This window comes from Coloeus monedula, assembly GCF_965178545.1.
Source record: "Coloeus monedula genome assembly, chromosome: 6".
In the NCBI taxonomy this organism is placed as follows: domain Eukaryota; kingdom Metazoa; phylum Chordata; class Aves; order Passeriformes; family Corvidae; genus Coloeus; species Coloeus monedula.
The window spans coordinates 32,910,061-32,925,242 of record NC_138786.1 but is presented as its reverse complement, the minus strand read 5'-3'; the positions used below and the strand labels follow the sequence as shown (position 1 = coordinate 32,925,242).

The following is a 15,182-nucleotide window of genomic DNA, read 5'->3' as shown; positions in this document are numbered from 1 at the left end:
ATACTCTGTGTATTATGCAGTTTATTATGTAAATTACAGAATTTCTTCCATATAGTTACTGCTATTTATTACAGAGAACAGAGTTTATTGAGCAATGATACATCAGAAAATTAGATCTCAGCTAGGAAAAAGTTCTGTGAAGCATACCAAAACATTTTTTTAAAAAAATTTAAATGTACCTGTGATGTGCAAATAGATGTGAATTATTATTTTAAAAATTAGAAAAACTGGAAACCAACCTTTTTATATGAAGCTGAAGAAAAGTCTAAAAGTAGTAGTCAGGTCTGCTCAATCCATGTTTGTCACTTGAGGCTTAGATTTAAATGTTAATAAAAATAATTACATAAAACAAAAGTAGAAATATTTTTTTCAATATCAATGCCAGAGTTTCTAGACGACTGATAGTCAAGAGCAAGCTGCTTCTGTGCTGTAGAATGGTCAAAATTGTAGAGCAGGAAAAGTATGTATATGTGTATTTCTTTAAATTTTGTACTTGATACCTGATTTATTTCTCATTTAAGAGAATCTTGTCTTCTGATGGAGACTAAATACGTTCTAATCTCATTACAAAGGAAGATAGTTCTGATCCATAGTGAAATAAGGAGGTTTAAGAGTCAGGACAAGAATAAAAGAAACCAGGGGAAGTGCTTTGAAGCATGAGGCTATTCACACAGAACACACATGCAGGTGCTTCTGATGAAATCTCATTGCCTTAGAAAGTAAATGTTACCATCGCCTGCATTTTACTACAGTCTTAGGAGTTTAAAGAAAAGTAGGATGAAAAGAAAATCGCTCTAGTGCTATTTGGACTTTTTTCAGATTTTATCTTGATTTTCATCTGCAGGTACATTTTGAACACAGTTGTTCTGATGTAACATTTATTATGCTTCATAATAAAAATCATTGACAATTGTATACAAAAGGTAGTTTTTTGTTGCTTTTTTCCCCTATGATCTATGACTTCTAGAAGGGAAAAAACCAACAGTATTGGTTGAAAGACTTGAATGTTGATGAACTTTCAAAGTGCAGTCTGCACTATTGAAAGACTAAATGCTATGCATTCCACAACATTGTAATCAGAAAGTAGAACTAAACACCAATATGCCCAATTTGCACTTGATCTCAAACTTCTGCATATGATCTTCCCACACTTGGTAGGAAGAAATAGAAAAAGAAATATTTCATCCCCACGATCATGAGAGTGCTTGACATCAAGGAAGGGTGCTGGATAACTTCTATTTAAATTTAGCAACACAATAAGACATTAACAAAACATATTTTTGATTGAGATTCTTGTTTATCCAGTAGAACCCCACCAGCTTCAAAAACTATGTGGTCCTTAGAAATTACATCATTGTTGATATTCAAAGTAATGAAAATCTCAATTCTTTATTATGGTAACATATATGGACTTGTCTGTTCATTGTTTTATGGAGCTACCCAAAAAATTGTTTAAAAATACATATGATAAACATTGGTGATTTAAAATTGAAATCTCCTGTTATAAAATTATACCCTGTGTTTTTTTTCCAGCTGCTCTCATTCGTGGCAACAGAAACAACTGTGCTCAATTTTCCAGTAACCTTGATTGGCTGATCAGTAAATTGGACAGATTAGAATCTTCCTCAGGTGAGACTCACTTTTACAACGTAAATTAACTATCAGTTAGAAAACAAATACACTGGTGGGGTTTGGGGTTTTTTGTTTTGGGGGTTTTTTTTGGGTGGTTGGGGTTTTTTGTTTTGTTTTTTTGTGGGTTTTTTTTGGTAGTTTGGTGTTTTGGGGTTTTTTTGTTTGTTTTTTTTTGTTGTTGTTGTTTGTTTTAATTGAGAAAATAATACATTTGAAGAGACATTTTTGTGGCTTTTTTTTGGTTCAATACATTTATTATGTGCAATACTACATCCAGTCAATGTTGAACATAACTCTGATGAATTAAGGGATTGGGTCAAACAGTATCAAGAGTAGTGTACCATGAAATAACACTGATTTGTGAGCATGCATACAAACCCCATACAGATATAGATTATAGGTGGTTTTTTTACAGTGGAATATTCTACAAAATATGTATATACTATATGGTGCTCCCTATTAAAACCTTTACCTCTTCCATTGAAAAGAAGGAACTAAACTTGCAGATTTCTCAAGTGGTTTTAAAATTGTGACTATTTTCAAAAGAAAATAGAAATTAACATTTTTATTATGCATTTATTCGTAACGTACCATATTCTTATAAATATTCCTTAGAAGTGTTTTCATTCTCTTTTTACACCAGAGACAACACAGCATCTTGTAAGATACTCATTTACTGAGCTTTTAGATTGTGTTCAGTGGTGCAGGTGATTTAATGGCAACATTATTTCTCTGGCCTTCATATAGGTATTTTGGAAGTGTTGCACTGCATCTTGATTGAAAGCCCAGAAGCTTTAAATCTAATATCTGAAGAACACATAAAATCCATTATTTCACTGTTGGATAAACATGGGCGCAATTACAAGGTATGTTTGGAAAAACTAAGGATGTAATGTTATTCTTACAATAATTTGTGGGGGGAAAAAAGTGAGAAATGTCTACATGAAAAAATGTGATTGTAGTACCTTTAAAAGAATAAAATAACCTTAAAGTACATATGCAAAATTTCTTTGTTGAGATTAAAAGAATGTTTAATATATAATTGCTTTTCAGCAATTTTCAAATACCAAAAATATGTATGAGAAGTAAACAGTTAAGAAATATTGGTAACCAGTCAGAACATTGGATTTGATGAGAAATGAAGTGTTCTGGTGGCTGTAAGAAAGTGGGCAGAGTAGCTTGCTTTGTGGTTCAGGGCTCTGCAGAAGCAGTGGACTACCATTGTATCCACAGGTATAGAGAACTATATCCTGCAAAGTCATTCCTAATTTGAGTAATAATAATAGTAGCAGAAAAGAAAAAAATAAATTGAGAAATCAGAAAAATAATCCAAATATCTGAAAACACAGGTGTTCTGAAGAAAGAAAAAACCCCTGAGTTTCCAGAAGAAATACTGGATGAAATTAATTTAGACATCAATATGCAAATTATTATGATAGAAGAAGGTGAACAGAGTTACTGGCTGCGACCAGGATGACATCACAACACAGACGAAGATATAGGTTTTTGTGTGATTTTCTGATGTGAGTTTCCTTCCTCAATTAAAATTTTATTTGAAAGACTGATAACCTCGAGGAAGAACAGAAAAAGTTTTAGTGAGCTGAAATTACCTTCTCATGTAAATCACTAGTACAGAGAACCTAACCAACTATAGATACATTAAGGAGAAAAGTATTTTTAAGCATGGTTAAGGAGTATGAACTGATACAAGCAAGCATAAGAAAAAAAGTTGAAATTTCAGAAGTAAGTTTATCTTACTATTTATAGCTCTTAGCAAGATTACTGAGATATGCCAGTCACCTACAAAGAACCTTTTGTCTGAAACATCTTAATATACATCTTATAGTGAGTGCTTAGAGCAGAAAAAGAAAATGTACACAGGAGAAGAATTATATGGATTTGTGCATTTCCACTTTTAGTGTCTTTGAAAGTAATGAAGAGTGGGAAGAAATTAATTTATCTGTTATTCCACAGTGTATCTTGTTCTCCTCCTAGATTAGAAAGTCTGTTGAGATTTAGAAAATAAGAAACACTAATATTAATAAGCAATATAGTCCTAGAAATTATTGATTTGAAGGACTTTTTAAATTAAAAGCCTTCTGTCAGAAATAGATAATTTAAACATTTTACATGTAAGGTCTGAGTTGCTGGTAATCATTAATGTTACTAAGATGCTTTACAGCTGAGTGCTGGTCAGAGTTTATGTGTTTTTTTAAATAATTACCTCTATCCTTCTTCTAGATGGTTTCTGCCCAATAGCAGAGATGGTAGAAAAGAAACTGCATGGGCTGGGACGTAGAAAAGCGTTTAAGCTAATATATTAGCTTAAACAGCGTAAGCTGCTGATGATGGATTTGTGCTAAATTCACTAGTCAGATGACAGGAGTAGCTAAAATGAAAGTTATATTCTGCTGTTTCTGGTGTTGTACAATGGTAATAACACAGTCAATGATGTCTTTGTCTTGGAGATGATGTGTAGAAGTTTAGATCATTTGGGCTCATTGCTCAAAGACTGTCAGAGGTCAAGTACATATTTAAGCTTCTCTGGTTTTTTGCGAAAGTGTGCAGCTTTGTTACTCAGCATTAACCAACACTGTGTTACTGTTCTCTCTTCCAAAATCTCCTGCTCCAGTACTCTGGAAGAATGATACCAGTCTCTTTCAATTGTCAGACTCAAGCACAAAATAAAAAGGAAATCTGAAGTTTTAGAATAACATCTTTCTGAAATTCTGTTTTACTTTATAGTGAAATTTTTAAGCATTTTTCATTTTATAATGAATAAATTTATAATAATTTATTTATAATGGATAAATAAATGGATTATTTATCAAATTGAAAACATTCTTTCCAGAAGAGATTCATAAGCAATCAGATAATTGCCATTGAGAATTTTCCAGTAATTTTGCACATGAAGTTTTTTGGGTGGCAGAAAATTTATCAAAGAATTACATTTTCTATTTCTAATTTTTAATGAGATTTAATTTAAAGTTGTAAGGAGCTGACATACAGCTGTTTCAGCTTTTTATTTTTGATCAAAATGAGAATAAGGAATCTTAAAGGAGATTTTTTTAGGCATTCTCAAACCGTGTGTTCTGAATTTATGTTCCACAAATGTTTGGTATCCTCTATCAGTAGTACGGACTACACTCAGTCCATATATATGGAAAGTATGCAGAAAACGATAATGTATATTATATTCCTTGCTCTAGGCCTATTCTTAATGTAAATTAAGCTGACAACTGGATAATAGTGTATGCTGCTAGCTGCCTTTATCTGACTTCCTTCTGATTTTTCTTTTAAGGTTCTCGATGTACTTTGCTCTCTGTGTGTCTGTAATGGAGTTGCAGTCCGTGCCAATCAAAATTTGATCTGTGACAATTTACTGCCTAGAAGAGACTTACTTTTGCAAACACGTTTGATTAATGATGTGACAAGGTATAGTGATATGTTTTACTATTATATCAGAAAAAATTGAACTTCCATATCTTGGATAATTAATTGAATAAAATACTGTAACCTAAGAAATATCCCAAAGCTTTCAATATTGAGAAACACACTTTAGGAAGTGATAATGTCTTGCGTATTAACTTCTGAAAAAAACCCATTTTTACTAACTATATGGCATTTGTATGGAACCTGTGCTCAACTAGAATTTGCTAATTTATAATCAGGTCTGTTCTAAAATGGGAATATGAAAGCTGCTTGTTTCTGAGTCAAAACAGGGCACAGACTATGTGAACTTGTGTGTTTTAAGAGGGTCTTGATTTCCTGGCAACCTCACTCCTGGCTTTTTGACTTTAGGAAATGATCTTGTCATTTCTCTTTTGACTGTAAGTTTTTCAAAGCATGGAACCTCAACCTTAGAAGATGATTCTACAGCAGCTTTATTAAGTTATACAAAATGGGTCACTTTTTAAAATATTATAAGCAAAATGTGGGTATCTACACTTGTACTTGAAAAGTGAATTTGACAATTATACAGCAATATAATTCATATGTCACACTTTATGTTTACACTAACTGGCTTACATTTTCTTTCTTAGCATAAGACCAAACATATTTTTGGGTGTTGCTGAGGGCTCTGCACAGTACAAGAAGTGGTACTTTGAGTTAATAATTGATCAGGTTGATCCATTCTTGACGGCAGAACCCACCCACTTACGAGTTGGATGGGCCTCTACTTCAGGTTATGCCCCCTATCCTGGAGGTGGAGAAGGATGGGGAGGCAATGGTGTTGGTGATGACCTCTACTCTTTTGGGTTTGATGGCCTTCATCTGTGGTCTGGTAAGTGCTTTGTGAGCTATCACTTATTCTTACATTTCGCATTTACCTACTTTTGCCTTCCATTCCTTTGTATACATAACATGCTATTTTATAGTGAGCTACATTCAGAATTCCAGGTTCTCATGAAGTTATTTAGGAGTTCAGATCAGACTTCTTGTCTGAGATGCTAGCCAATATTGAATTATACCAATTAGACTTTTTAGCAGATTACTTCTATTTTCATGATTTTGATCACAGAATGGAGTTTTCCAGATCTAGATCAATACTGACTTAATTCTGTCTGTTCAAATTCAATGGATGTATTGATCTCAGATAAATTAATTCTGTACGAATCTACATTTGCATTATTCTTTTACTTTTAATCTACAGTTGAAGGAAAATGACAGTTATTCTTAAATCTGTTGATAGAGCTGATAAATTTAATTAGAATTTTTGATAAATAGTTTAATAAAAGACAGTTTTGCCAATTAAAAATTATAATTGCTACACTACTGCCAACTTCCTCATTTTAGTCCTTGTGTATAGAGCCTTTAGTTATGAACCAGCATATTTTTTCTTCCAGATTTCTCTTGCATGCAAAGTAAACAATGGTTATTTTTTAGCTTGTTCAATTTATGGCTTGTGTTTAATGTGCAATTTTCAAGGCACGTAGGCAAAATCCTTAGTTTCCACACATTTCTCAGTGCCTTTAAATGCCATATGTGTCTAGGCATTCTTCAACTGCTCTGAAAATAATAGAGTGGGACCATGCAAATAAAAGGTGTCTTTTAAGGAGAGCATACATGAATACACTGAAGTAAATTTTATGACATTAATTCTAACAATTCATAATCGGAGAGTTTCATTTATCAATTATATTGGCATTGTTCTAGCATAGGGTTTTGTGTATAAAATATGTGTGTACAGACACATGTAATTCAATATTTTATTTCAACACTATTGAACAATTATCCAATGTCAGAAATTATCTGTTTCTGGAGAAGACTGGGAGGCATCTGTAACATACTCCATTAGAAATGGCCAAATAAAAAATTTTAAAAAATTAAGCCTGCTTAAATCTTATGATTACTAAATGCCTTTATCCTAGGTCGGGTACCCAGAGCGGTAGCATCTGTCAATCAGCATTTATTAGCGTCTGATGATGTGGTTAGCTGCTGCTTGGATTTAGGTGTCCCCAGCATTTCATTCCGCATTAATGGACAGCCTGTACAGGGAATGTTTGAGAACTTCAGTACAGAAGGGTTTTTCTTCCCTGTTGTAAGCTTATCAGCAGGCGTAAAGTAAGTACAACTTAATTGTTTTCTTTGCTGTCTTATCACACAAAATATTGTCTAAATTCTAGTATGATTTATTCTGCTTTGTTGCTTCAGTTCTGTCCAAATAGCAGCTGGAAGAAGGCAGAAAACTACTGATTTGTTCAGTGATGATTTCGCTTAAAAGTGAAATGTGAGCCTGTAAACAATTTGACTAAGTGGCAGTGTCTGGAAAGTATTATTTTATGGGCATTTGGTGACCTAGGGGAAATTAATTCTGTTTCATTCCAATTATCAGTGGAAAAAACATGTTAGAAACATAGCACCATATTTGGCACTAATTAAAATTCTCACTGGCTTTCTCAGAAGGGAGGAAAAAAATCTAAATCATCATGAAAACTGATACTGTGTTCACAGTAGAAAACAGAACTGATGAGAAGCAGCTTTGGAATCTCTTTACTAATATTGCCCATTTCTTACCTCTTCTATAGCTAAAATACTGAGATTCAAACTTACTGCATTCAATTTATATTGTTGTCTATGTTCAGTGAATTCAGAAAATCTCCTGTAGAATCAAACAGAATAAAGGAGGGTTGGGAAAGGTTTAGTAAATCAATTTCATTTATTCCCCTGGAGTGGCCATACTATATGTAGCTGCATTAATACTTTTTACTGTAAGAAATCTGCCAAAACTGGTGTGATTATTTTCTTTTTTTTTCATTCTTATTTGATGTTGCTTTTATATTTTGTGAGAGCATTTTGCTCTGTAGTTTGCAGTAGCTGATGTTAATAGCAAGTATATGTTGTCATCTGTGTCTGTTACTACCACAGAAAATGTTTTTCCATGAGAATCCTGAGTTCATGAGTTAAGGAGGGTGTTCTGGGGGCTTAATTTTTCTCCTCTTTTTAAAAACATAAACAAGATATGTTGATCTGGTAGTTCTAATATTCATATAGGTTTCTGGTCACACCATCACAAGACATGTAGGGACTAATTCCTAGAGATAACAGGCTCTGTTATGCATTTCTGTGTTTATTTACCTCTAGAGTTTGCCCTCTTGAGGACCAAAGTATGCAGCTTTTGTCTTTGTTGTTTTTCCTGGTATACTCTTAAATTTATATGAAAAATCTATATCTGTGGAGAAAAAGAACAATTTAATGGTTTACAAGGAATCTTAGTTATGCTTCTGGAACTCATTCCCAATTGTAATATTCAGTATAATATTGTTTGCTTTCTTAAAGTATTATGATTTTAGTGTTTTGTTGGTATTTCTCACATGTGCCAACTGTCTGCATGTGTGGACTGAGAAGTAACTTTAAAATTTTCAAGTTAGGTTTCAATAGTCCCAATAGTATTTTTAGAGTAATAGTCCAATTTAAATTAGATTTGTGTTTTCAAATCCCTTAAATCCATTAAAAAATTCACAACTTACAACTGTTTGATTTTAAGTGAGAAATATTTAAATATGCTACCAAATTAAATAATTATTTTTGCTTTGTTCAAAACAAATTTTCAAAGAATAGTGGGTAGGTGAGGGTTTTACTGATAGTATTGCTAGTATGAATGCTTGGTAACCCTTTGGTATTTACCAAAACATGAAGCGCACCTGCATTTTTGTAAATGGCAATATAATAAATGTTTACATTTCTAAAATATTTATACATAATGATAATATATGCTGACTATTAAAGAGTCTAATTGCTTCATTGAAAATTGTACAGAGTTCGTTTCTTGTTGGGTGGACGTCATGGAGAGTTTAAATTTCTGCCTCCTGCTGGCTATGCTCCCTGTTATGAAGCATTGCTTCCAAAAGAGAAGATGAAACTGGAACCAGTCAAAGAATATAAAAGAGATTTTGAAGGTGTGAGGGATTTGTTGGGTACAACACAATTTCTCTCACAAGCTTCTTTTATCCCTTGTCCAATAGACACCAGTCAGGTATGTGAAGTTTGCAATAATGGGACCCATAATATATATCTGTTCAGAATTTAAATTCACAATATAAAAACTAAGGTAGCTTCCCTCTTTCTTAGTAGTTCTTCAATTGTGTGTTGTGATGTACTAACTGATCTAGATGATCTTGGATATACAAATGTGGTGACTGGAACCTCTTCTTAGTTCTGAAATTGTTATGCTCTTTTCTCAGATTGCCCTTCCTTTTCATCTTGAAAAGATCAGGGACAAACTAGCTGAAAATATCCATGAACTGTGGGGAATGAATAAAATAGAACTGGGCTGGACATACGGCAAGGTATGTTTTGAATGACCTGTCTGGGTACAGTCACCTGTATTAGGTTAAGTCTCCCACCAGCCCAAACCTAGACTTGGATATTGAACAGGGTATGTAAGGTGGTCTATACATTACCAACAACAGGTGACCATGTAAATTGGAAGGAGACAGTGGTATTAACTTTTGGGTGGCTTTTGTAAACATTCAAATTCCTCAAATTCCTTGGTTTTTGTTATTTCATTAGTTATGGAGGAGTATTTATAGTGTGCATTATAAATGAATCATGGGAAAAGTAGCTTTATATAGTTATGAGTAGCTGTCATTGAACAAAGATAAATGGCATTGCTTATATTGTCTTTACTACTGCAAAGAATTTACTGGGTTTTTACTGTGATTCTTGATTCTGTCAGGAAAGTACCCTTTTCTGTTACTTTGTTGCAGATACGGGATGACAATAAAAGGCATCATCCTTGTCTCGTGGAATTCTCAAAACTGCCTGAGACAGAGAAGAATTATAATCTACAAATGTCAACTGAAACCCTCAAGTGAGATTTAAATATCAAAGAAAATAAACTTTTTAAATTTTATTTTTATTCAAGCACATCATATTATTTGTAAGATTGAAAAACCATTCAAATATCTCATTCTGCTAGCTTTGCTAGAAGTCTCAGGAACCCAATCATACTGATTTCGAAAAACTTTGTCTCTAGAAATACAAAGAAAAAAACACCACCAGATCCTGTTGGTTTTAATAAAGTGGTAGGAATCTCAAGTCATAGATTCATGCCTTTTTAGTGTTTACATGACTTATTTATGATTTCTGATAAATCAAATATCTGGGTTTTAAAATACCATTATTCTGGGTTACTTCCATGTTTTTAAAATGTAATTTTTTCTGTGTATTTATACAATGCGTGACAACTATAATGTTGTGTTTTAATAATGCCATTTTTATGCCAGAACCCTTTTGGCCCTTGGATGTCACATTGTTCATGCTCATCCAGCAGCTGAGGAAGATCTTAAAAAAGTCAAACTTCCTAAAAAGTATGTACCTTATGATAACAGTTGCATATTATAATATTTATTATAAATATAAAATGTTTTAAGTTCATTTAAAGAATACTTGATGTGAACCCCATACCTGATAAGGTCTTACAGATCTCTGGTTAGGCCACTGCCTTGCCTGTGGTGATTGTGGAATGTGAAAACTGCTGTGAACCCCCTCCTGAAATTATTCAGAGACACAAACAGTCACATACTTAAACCAGGCAATTGTAGCAGTGTTACATCACCCTAGAACATAGATTCCAAAGTTAAACACAACATTGCAGTGCTTTTCTGCCTCATGGTACAGGACAGTCTAGTCATATGATGGTAAATGTACCTACTTCAAAGAGGGTTGACCATTTTACCGTAGAAGACAGAAACAGCAAGTAGGATACTCGCCATTTCACATCAGTTTGTTAACCCACCAGATGTCTTTTATTCCTGAATGAAATTTATCCATGAGAAACAACGGTAGTTGTTTAAAGTGAGCAATAAAATATATGGTTTTATGACATGAAGATGGTATTCTTGATCCAGGTGATGACATTAATTAGAAAAAGGAAAAAAGATCTTTTCTCAAGGTTCCTACTGCAAACAGTCTATGTAAATGTAAAATACCTATTGCCTATATGAAACATCCTAATGAATGGAAATTATTTGATTTGAGCAAAAGAGAGTCTGCATATGTCTAAAAGGGCAGGTAGTCCTTATGTAATATGGAAGGGTTGTAGAAGATAATAGCTACTGCTGAAAAATTACTAAACTTTTTATTCAGTGAAAAAGTGGTAAGAACAATAGTTAAAATGTTTTCTGTTGGAAAAAAATGGTAATGCAGTCCTTACAGAATAGTGAACTAAAATACCATGCTTAATAATGTATAAAAGAGTTTCATAAGAATTCGTCATAGAGATCTCTAAAATAGAAATTACTTGAAATGTTGAAATGAAAAATATAAAAAAGATATTACAAGTACTCATTCAATAACAATTTTGTTGCTTTGTAACAACCATTTAGGCATGCATATATGGATCTGAGTCACATTTAATTAGCTATTGTGCAAGTAGGTGGAACATGAGACTGTCTGCTAGAATGCAATTTATATCCTAGTGAATGACCAAATACAATGCAAGGTTTTTGCAAAGGAATGGGAGACTAGGAGATTGAAAAGTGGAGAAAATGACTTCAAACCTATGTCTGCCTCGTAGAAAGATTTAAATACCATACCTGGGATATCCTGACTCTCTATTTTGCTTTGTTGACTTACAGTTATATGATGTCAAATGGATATAAACCTGCCCCTCTTGATCTTTCTGAAGTGAAATTGTTACCTTCTCAAGAATTTCTAGTTGACAAACTAGCAGAAAATGCACATAATGTCTGGGCAAAAGACAGAATAAAGCAAGGATGGACCTATGGCATTCAGCAGGTAGGAACTTTTTTACATGCATTTGGAATAAGTAAAGAATGTGGTATTTTGTATTCTAGAACATCATTTGGGAGGGAGTGTTAGTTAAGATGATAAATACTGAATGTCTTGAAATATCTGGAAAAGCCAGAGGGGGTGGGGAGCAGGAAAAGAAGCCCTGCCAGCTTTGAGAGGATTATCAGACTTGGACGGTGCATAGAACTCTTCTTCATCAATGCTGTTTCTCTTCTATAATGTTTACAGGATTCCACTCTGTCTCATTAGGCAAAGTCTTTGTGGTGTCTAAACAGACTTTGCTTCTCATTGTCTTTTATAATCTCTTTCAGGATCTTAAGAACAAACGTAATCCTCGGCTAGTGCCATATGCATTATTAGATGAACGTACTAAAAAATCAAACAGAGATAGCCTCCGTGAAGCTATTAGAACATTTGCAGGCTATGGTTATAGTATTGAGCCATCTGACCAAGAGATAGGTATGTATTTTCAGTAAGAATCATGGCCTTTTTTAGTGACATTTATAGTTTCATTCTATTATTAAAAGTGGTATTTTTCTCTGTTTATTTTTACAGCTGACCAGACAGTGGAAAAAGTCAGCATCGACAAGATACGATTTTTCAGAGTAGAACAATCCTATGCAGTGAAGTCTGGAAAGTGGTACTTTGAGTTTGAAGCTGTGACAGGTGGAGATATGCGTGTTGGCTGGGCCAGACCAGGCTGTCGACCTGACGTAGAGCTGGGAGCTGATGACCAAGCATTTGTATTTGAAGGAAGCAAAGTCAGTACACCTTTACCTCTTTTGATTTATGAACAGGATAGACAGGGAACTACAGGATAGGTTTCCTCTGTGTACTCCACATCAACTACTGGAATACTTTTGATTCATATAAAGATATCTCTGAGCTCTGTTTAATGCTGTATAGTACCCCCATTTTGGTTCTGGTAATGAGATTATGCTAACAAAGAAGTGTTGATTTATATGTATCTTCCTAGGCTATACCCAACTAAGTACAGAAGTCTGTCATAACTATAGAGATACAGCATTCACTTCCATTTTTTTATAAGTTGTGTTTTACAAAAATCAAAGAAAGGTTCTTCATTAACTGAGAGAACCACAGTTGTGTTTTTCTTTTTCTGTCTTTTCTGCTTTTTGCACATCCTTTCCTCCCAAGCTTGACTCCTAAAGGACCAGAATGATAATAATGACCCTGCATGTAAGAAGTTCAATCCGGTGAACAGTAGTTACCAGGTTGCAAATAGCTGAAGTTAGGGTGCCTTAGTTGCTCTATGTCTCTGTTATCTCTAAGGCAAAAGTCGTAATAAGAACTGCTTGCAAATTACTTTGAGATCCTAGAAAATAAAATATTTGGGTTTCTTTATTTATTTTGTATTTAACTTTTAATTTTAGCACTGTGTTTATTTACTTGGTTTTCTATTTAGGGCCAGTGTTGGCATCAAGGCAGTGGATTCTTTGGACGAAGCTGGCAACCAGGAGATGTGGTTGGTTGTATGATAAACCTGGATGACAAGTCAATCATCTTTACTCTAAATGGAGAGTTGCTTATAACCAGTAAAGGTTCAGAACTTGCATTTGCTGACTTTGGAATAGAAAATGGTAATTTCCCTTTTAAAGTCACATGGTTATTAGAAGACAAAACAATACAACAAGCAGAAAAACTAGACTGTCATAATGACTCAGAGAGCTGAGAAATCATATTTCACTGATGTGAGCCTTCAGACTGTGCTGTACACTAACTTCATAAAAATTTATTTTGAGAGTGCTTATGTGGCACAAATTTAATTTCTTTTTTCCTTTAACCACATTAATGGGGTTTCAGCAGTCCGAGTGGATAAATTTTCTCACTGTTGCTAGCCTTTCTCTCTGGACTTCAGTGCAAAGAAGAAGTGGTAATAATAAGCACCCTGAAAAATTTCCAAAACCTGAAAATGTAGGCTCTGATAATCTCACTGGAGCATAAATGTACTATGTTCATGTCTGTGAAGGACAAATTGAGTACTGTGTGGTGAGAGTCTGCATCAAAAGAACAGATCTTTGCAGCATAACTTGAGTCTAATTTGTTGGTTTTTTCTCTGTCCCATTCATAACTTAGCCAAATTTCTCATTTTTTCTGGGATATTTTTCCTCTTCTGTTTTTTGCCTTTGCTTTTTCAAAATGTAGTATCTACATGACTGTAGTAAAGGAGATTGGGAATATTTTAAAACTGTTTTGCTTTATGTTTTCATTGATATTTTCTTTGTAAGTGTATCTCCTCCAACCAGTAATGGCTTCATACCCGTTAGTAATTGCTGGAAAACTTTGCAGTTGCTCACTGCCCTTCTTTGATCTTATCATTGATAGAGTTTTTCTGAAGGTAGAGAATACAGGACAGCCTTAACAAAGCTGTTCTGGAGTCTTGAAGTTTAGGAGAAAAAATTTCTCCTTTAGAGGTTGTACTGTTGGCTTTTCCCTAATCTTGCTCCAAATTCTGTTTCTTGGGAAATGGTGAAATAAGTCAACAGCCTTTCACCCCTGTCTAAAGGTATCTGGTGATCAAAAAGTTGAGTCATAAAGAATGCTAGTGTTATAAGAGTATGTATTTGTCCATTGTGAATGATGGAGAAATGAAGGCTGGCAAAAAAAATTGTAGCTACTGATGATAAAGTAAATTTTAAGCAAGTGTACCTGAACCTCATCTCAAAGTCCTTATGGAAACTTGGTGCTCTCAGAGACCATACTTACCTTTTGTTAATAACTTTGATGTAGACAAGGTTGGCTTCCAGTGTCCAGCTCATTGCATAAAGCCATGTTTATTAGTCTAAAGTAAGAAAGATAACACATTAAATGGGATAGTGCCTAAGTCCTCAGGGGTTTGGGTAGCAATTATATTGAACTTGGACACTAGTATTTAAGGCAGCTTTAAATCCTTGCTACTGTTATCACTTCATGTGCATTACTTGTAGGAGCTAAAGTTTAGCTCACAATAGATGGATTGAAAATAAACAATGCCTGGTTTTAAACTAAATGGTTTTAAACTAAGTTACTGTTGAGTTGAGTTTGGTTTTTTGTTTTTTTAGGTTTTGTTCCAGTTTGTGCACTGGGCCTATCTCAGATTGGTCGCATGAACCTTGGAATGGATGCCAGTACATTCAAGTATTACACAATGTGTGGCCTTCAAGAAGGTTTTGAACCTTTTGCTGTTAACATGAACCGAGATGTTGCTATGTGGTTTAGTAAACGGTTACCAACATTTGTCAATGTGCCAAAAAATCATCCTCACATTAAGGTAACATTACATATTAGGGAGACAC

General features: G+C 33.9%; 1 protein-coding gene across 9 annotated transcripts in view; it reads left to right on the top strand.

Moving 5' to 3' along the window:
* The window catches only part of RYR3 (ryanodine receptor 3), a 201,631-nt gene that overhangs the window by 77,859 nt on the left and 108,590 nt on the right, over window positions 1-15,182 (top strand). For all 9 annotated transcript variants that reach the window (XM_082283494.1, XM_082283492.1, XM_082283493.1 and 6 more), the window contains exons 15-28: window positions 1,534-1,629; window positions 2,380-2,498; window positions 4,934-5,067; window positions 5,676-5,917; window positions 7,005-7,197; window positions 8,893-9,109; window positions 9,318-9,422; window positions 9,843-9,946; window positions 10,362-10,445; window positions 11,715-11,874; window positions 12,201-12,348; window positions 12,445-12,650; window positions 13,313-13,487; window positions 14,949-15,157. In XM_082283494.1, coding sequence (XP_082139620.1) covers window positions 1,534-1,629; window positions 2,380-2,498; window positions 4,934-5,067; window positions 5,676-5,917; window positions 7,005-7,197; window positions 8,893-9,109; window positions 9,318-9,422; window positions 9,843-9,946; window positions 10,362-10,445; window positions 11,715-11,874; window positions 12,201-12,348; window positions 12,445-12,650; window positions 13,313-13,487; window positions 14,949-15,157 — 2,192 coding nt within the window. The remainder of the gene's footprint in view (window positions 1-1,533; window positions 1,630-2,379; window positions 2,499-4,933; window positions 5,068-5,675; window positions 5,918-7,004; window positions 7,198-8,892; window positions 9,110-9,317; window positions 9,423-9,842; window positions 9,947-10,361; window positions 10,446-11,714; window positions 11,875-12,200; window positions 12,349-12,444; window positions 12,651-13,312; window positions 13,488-14,948; window positions 15,158-15,182) is intronic.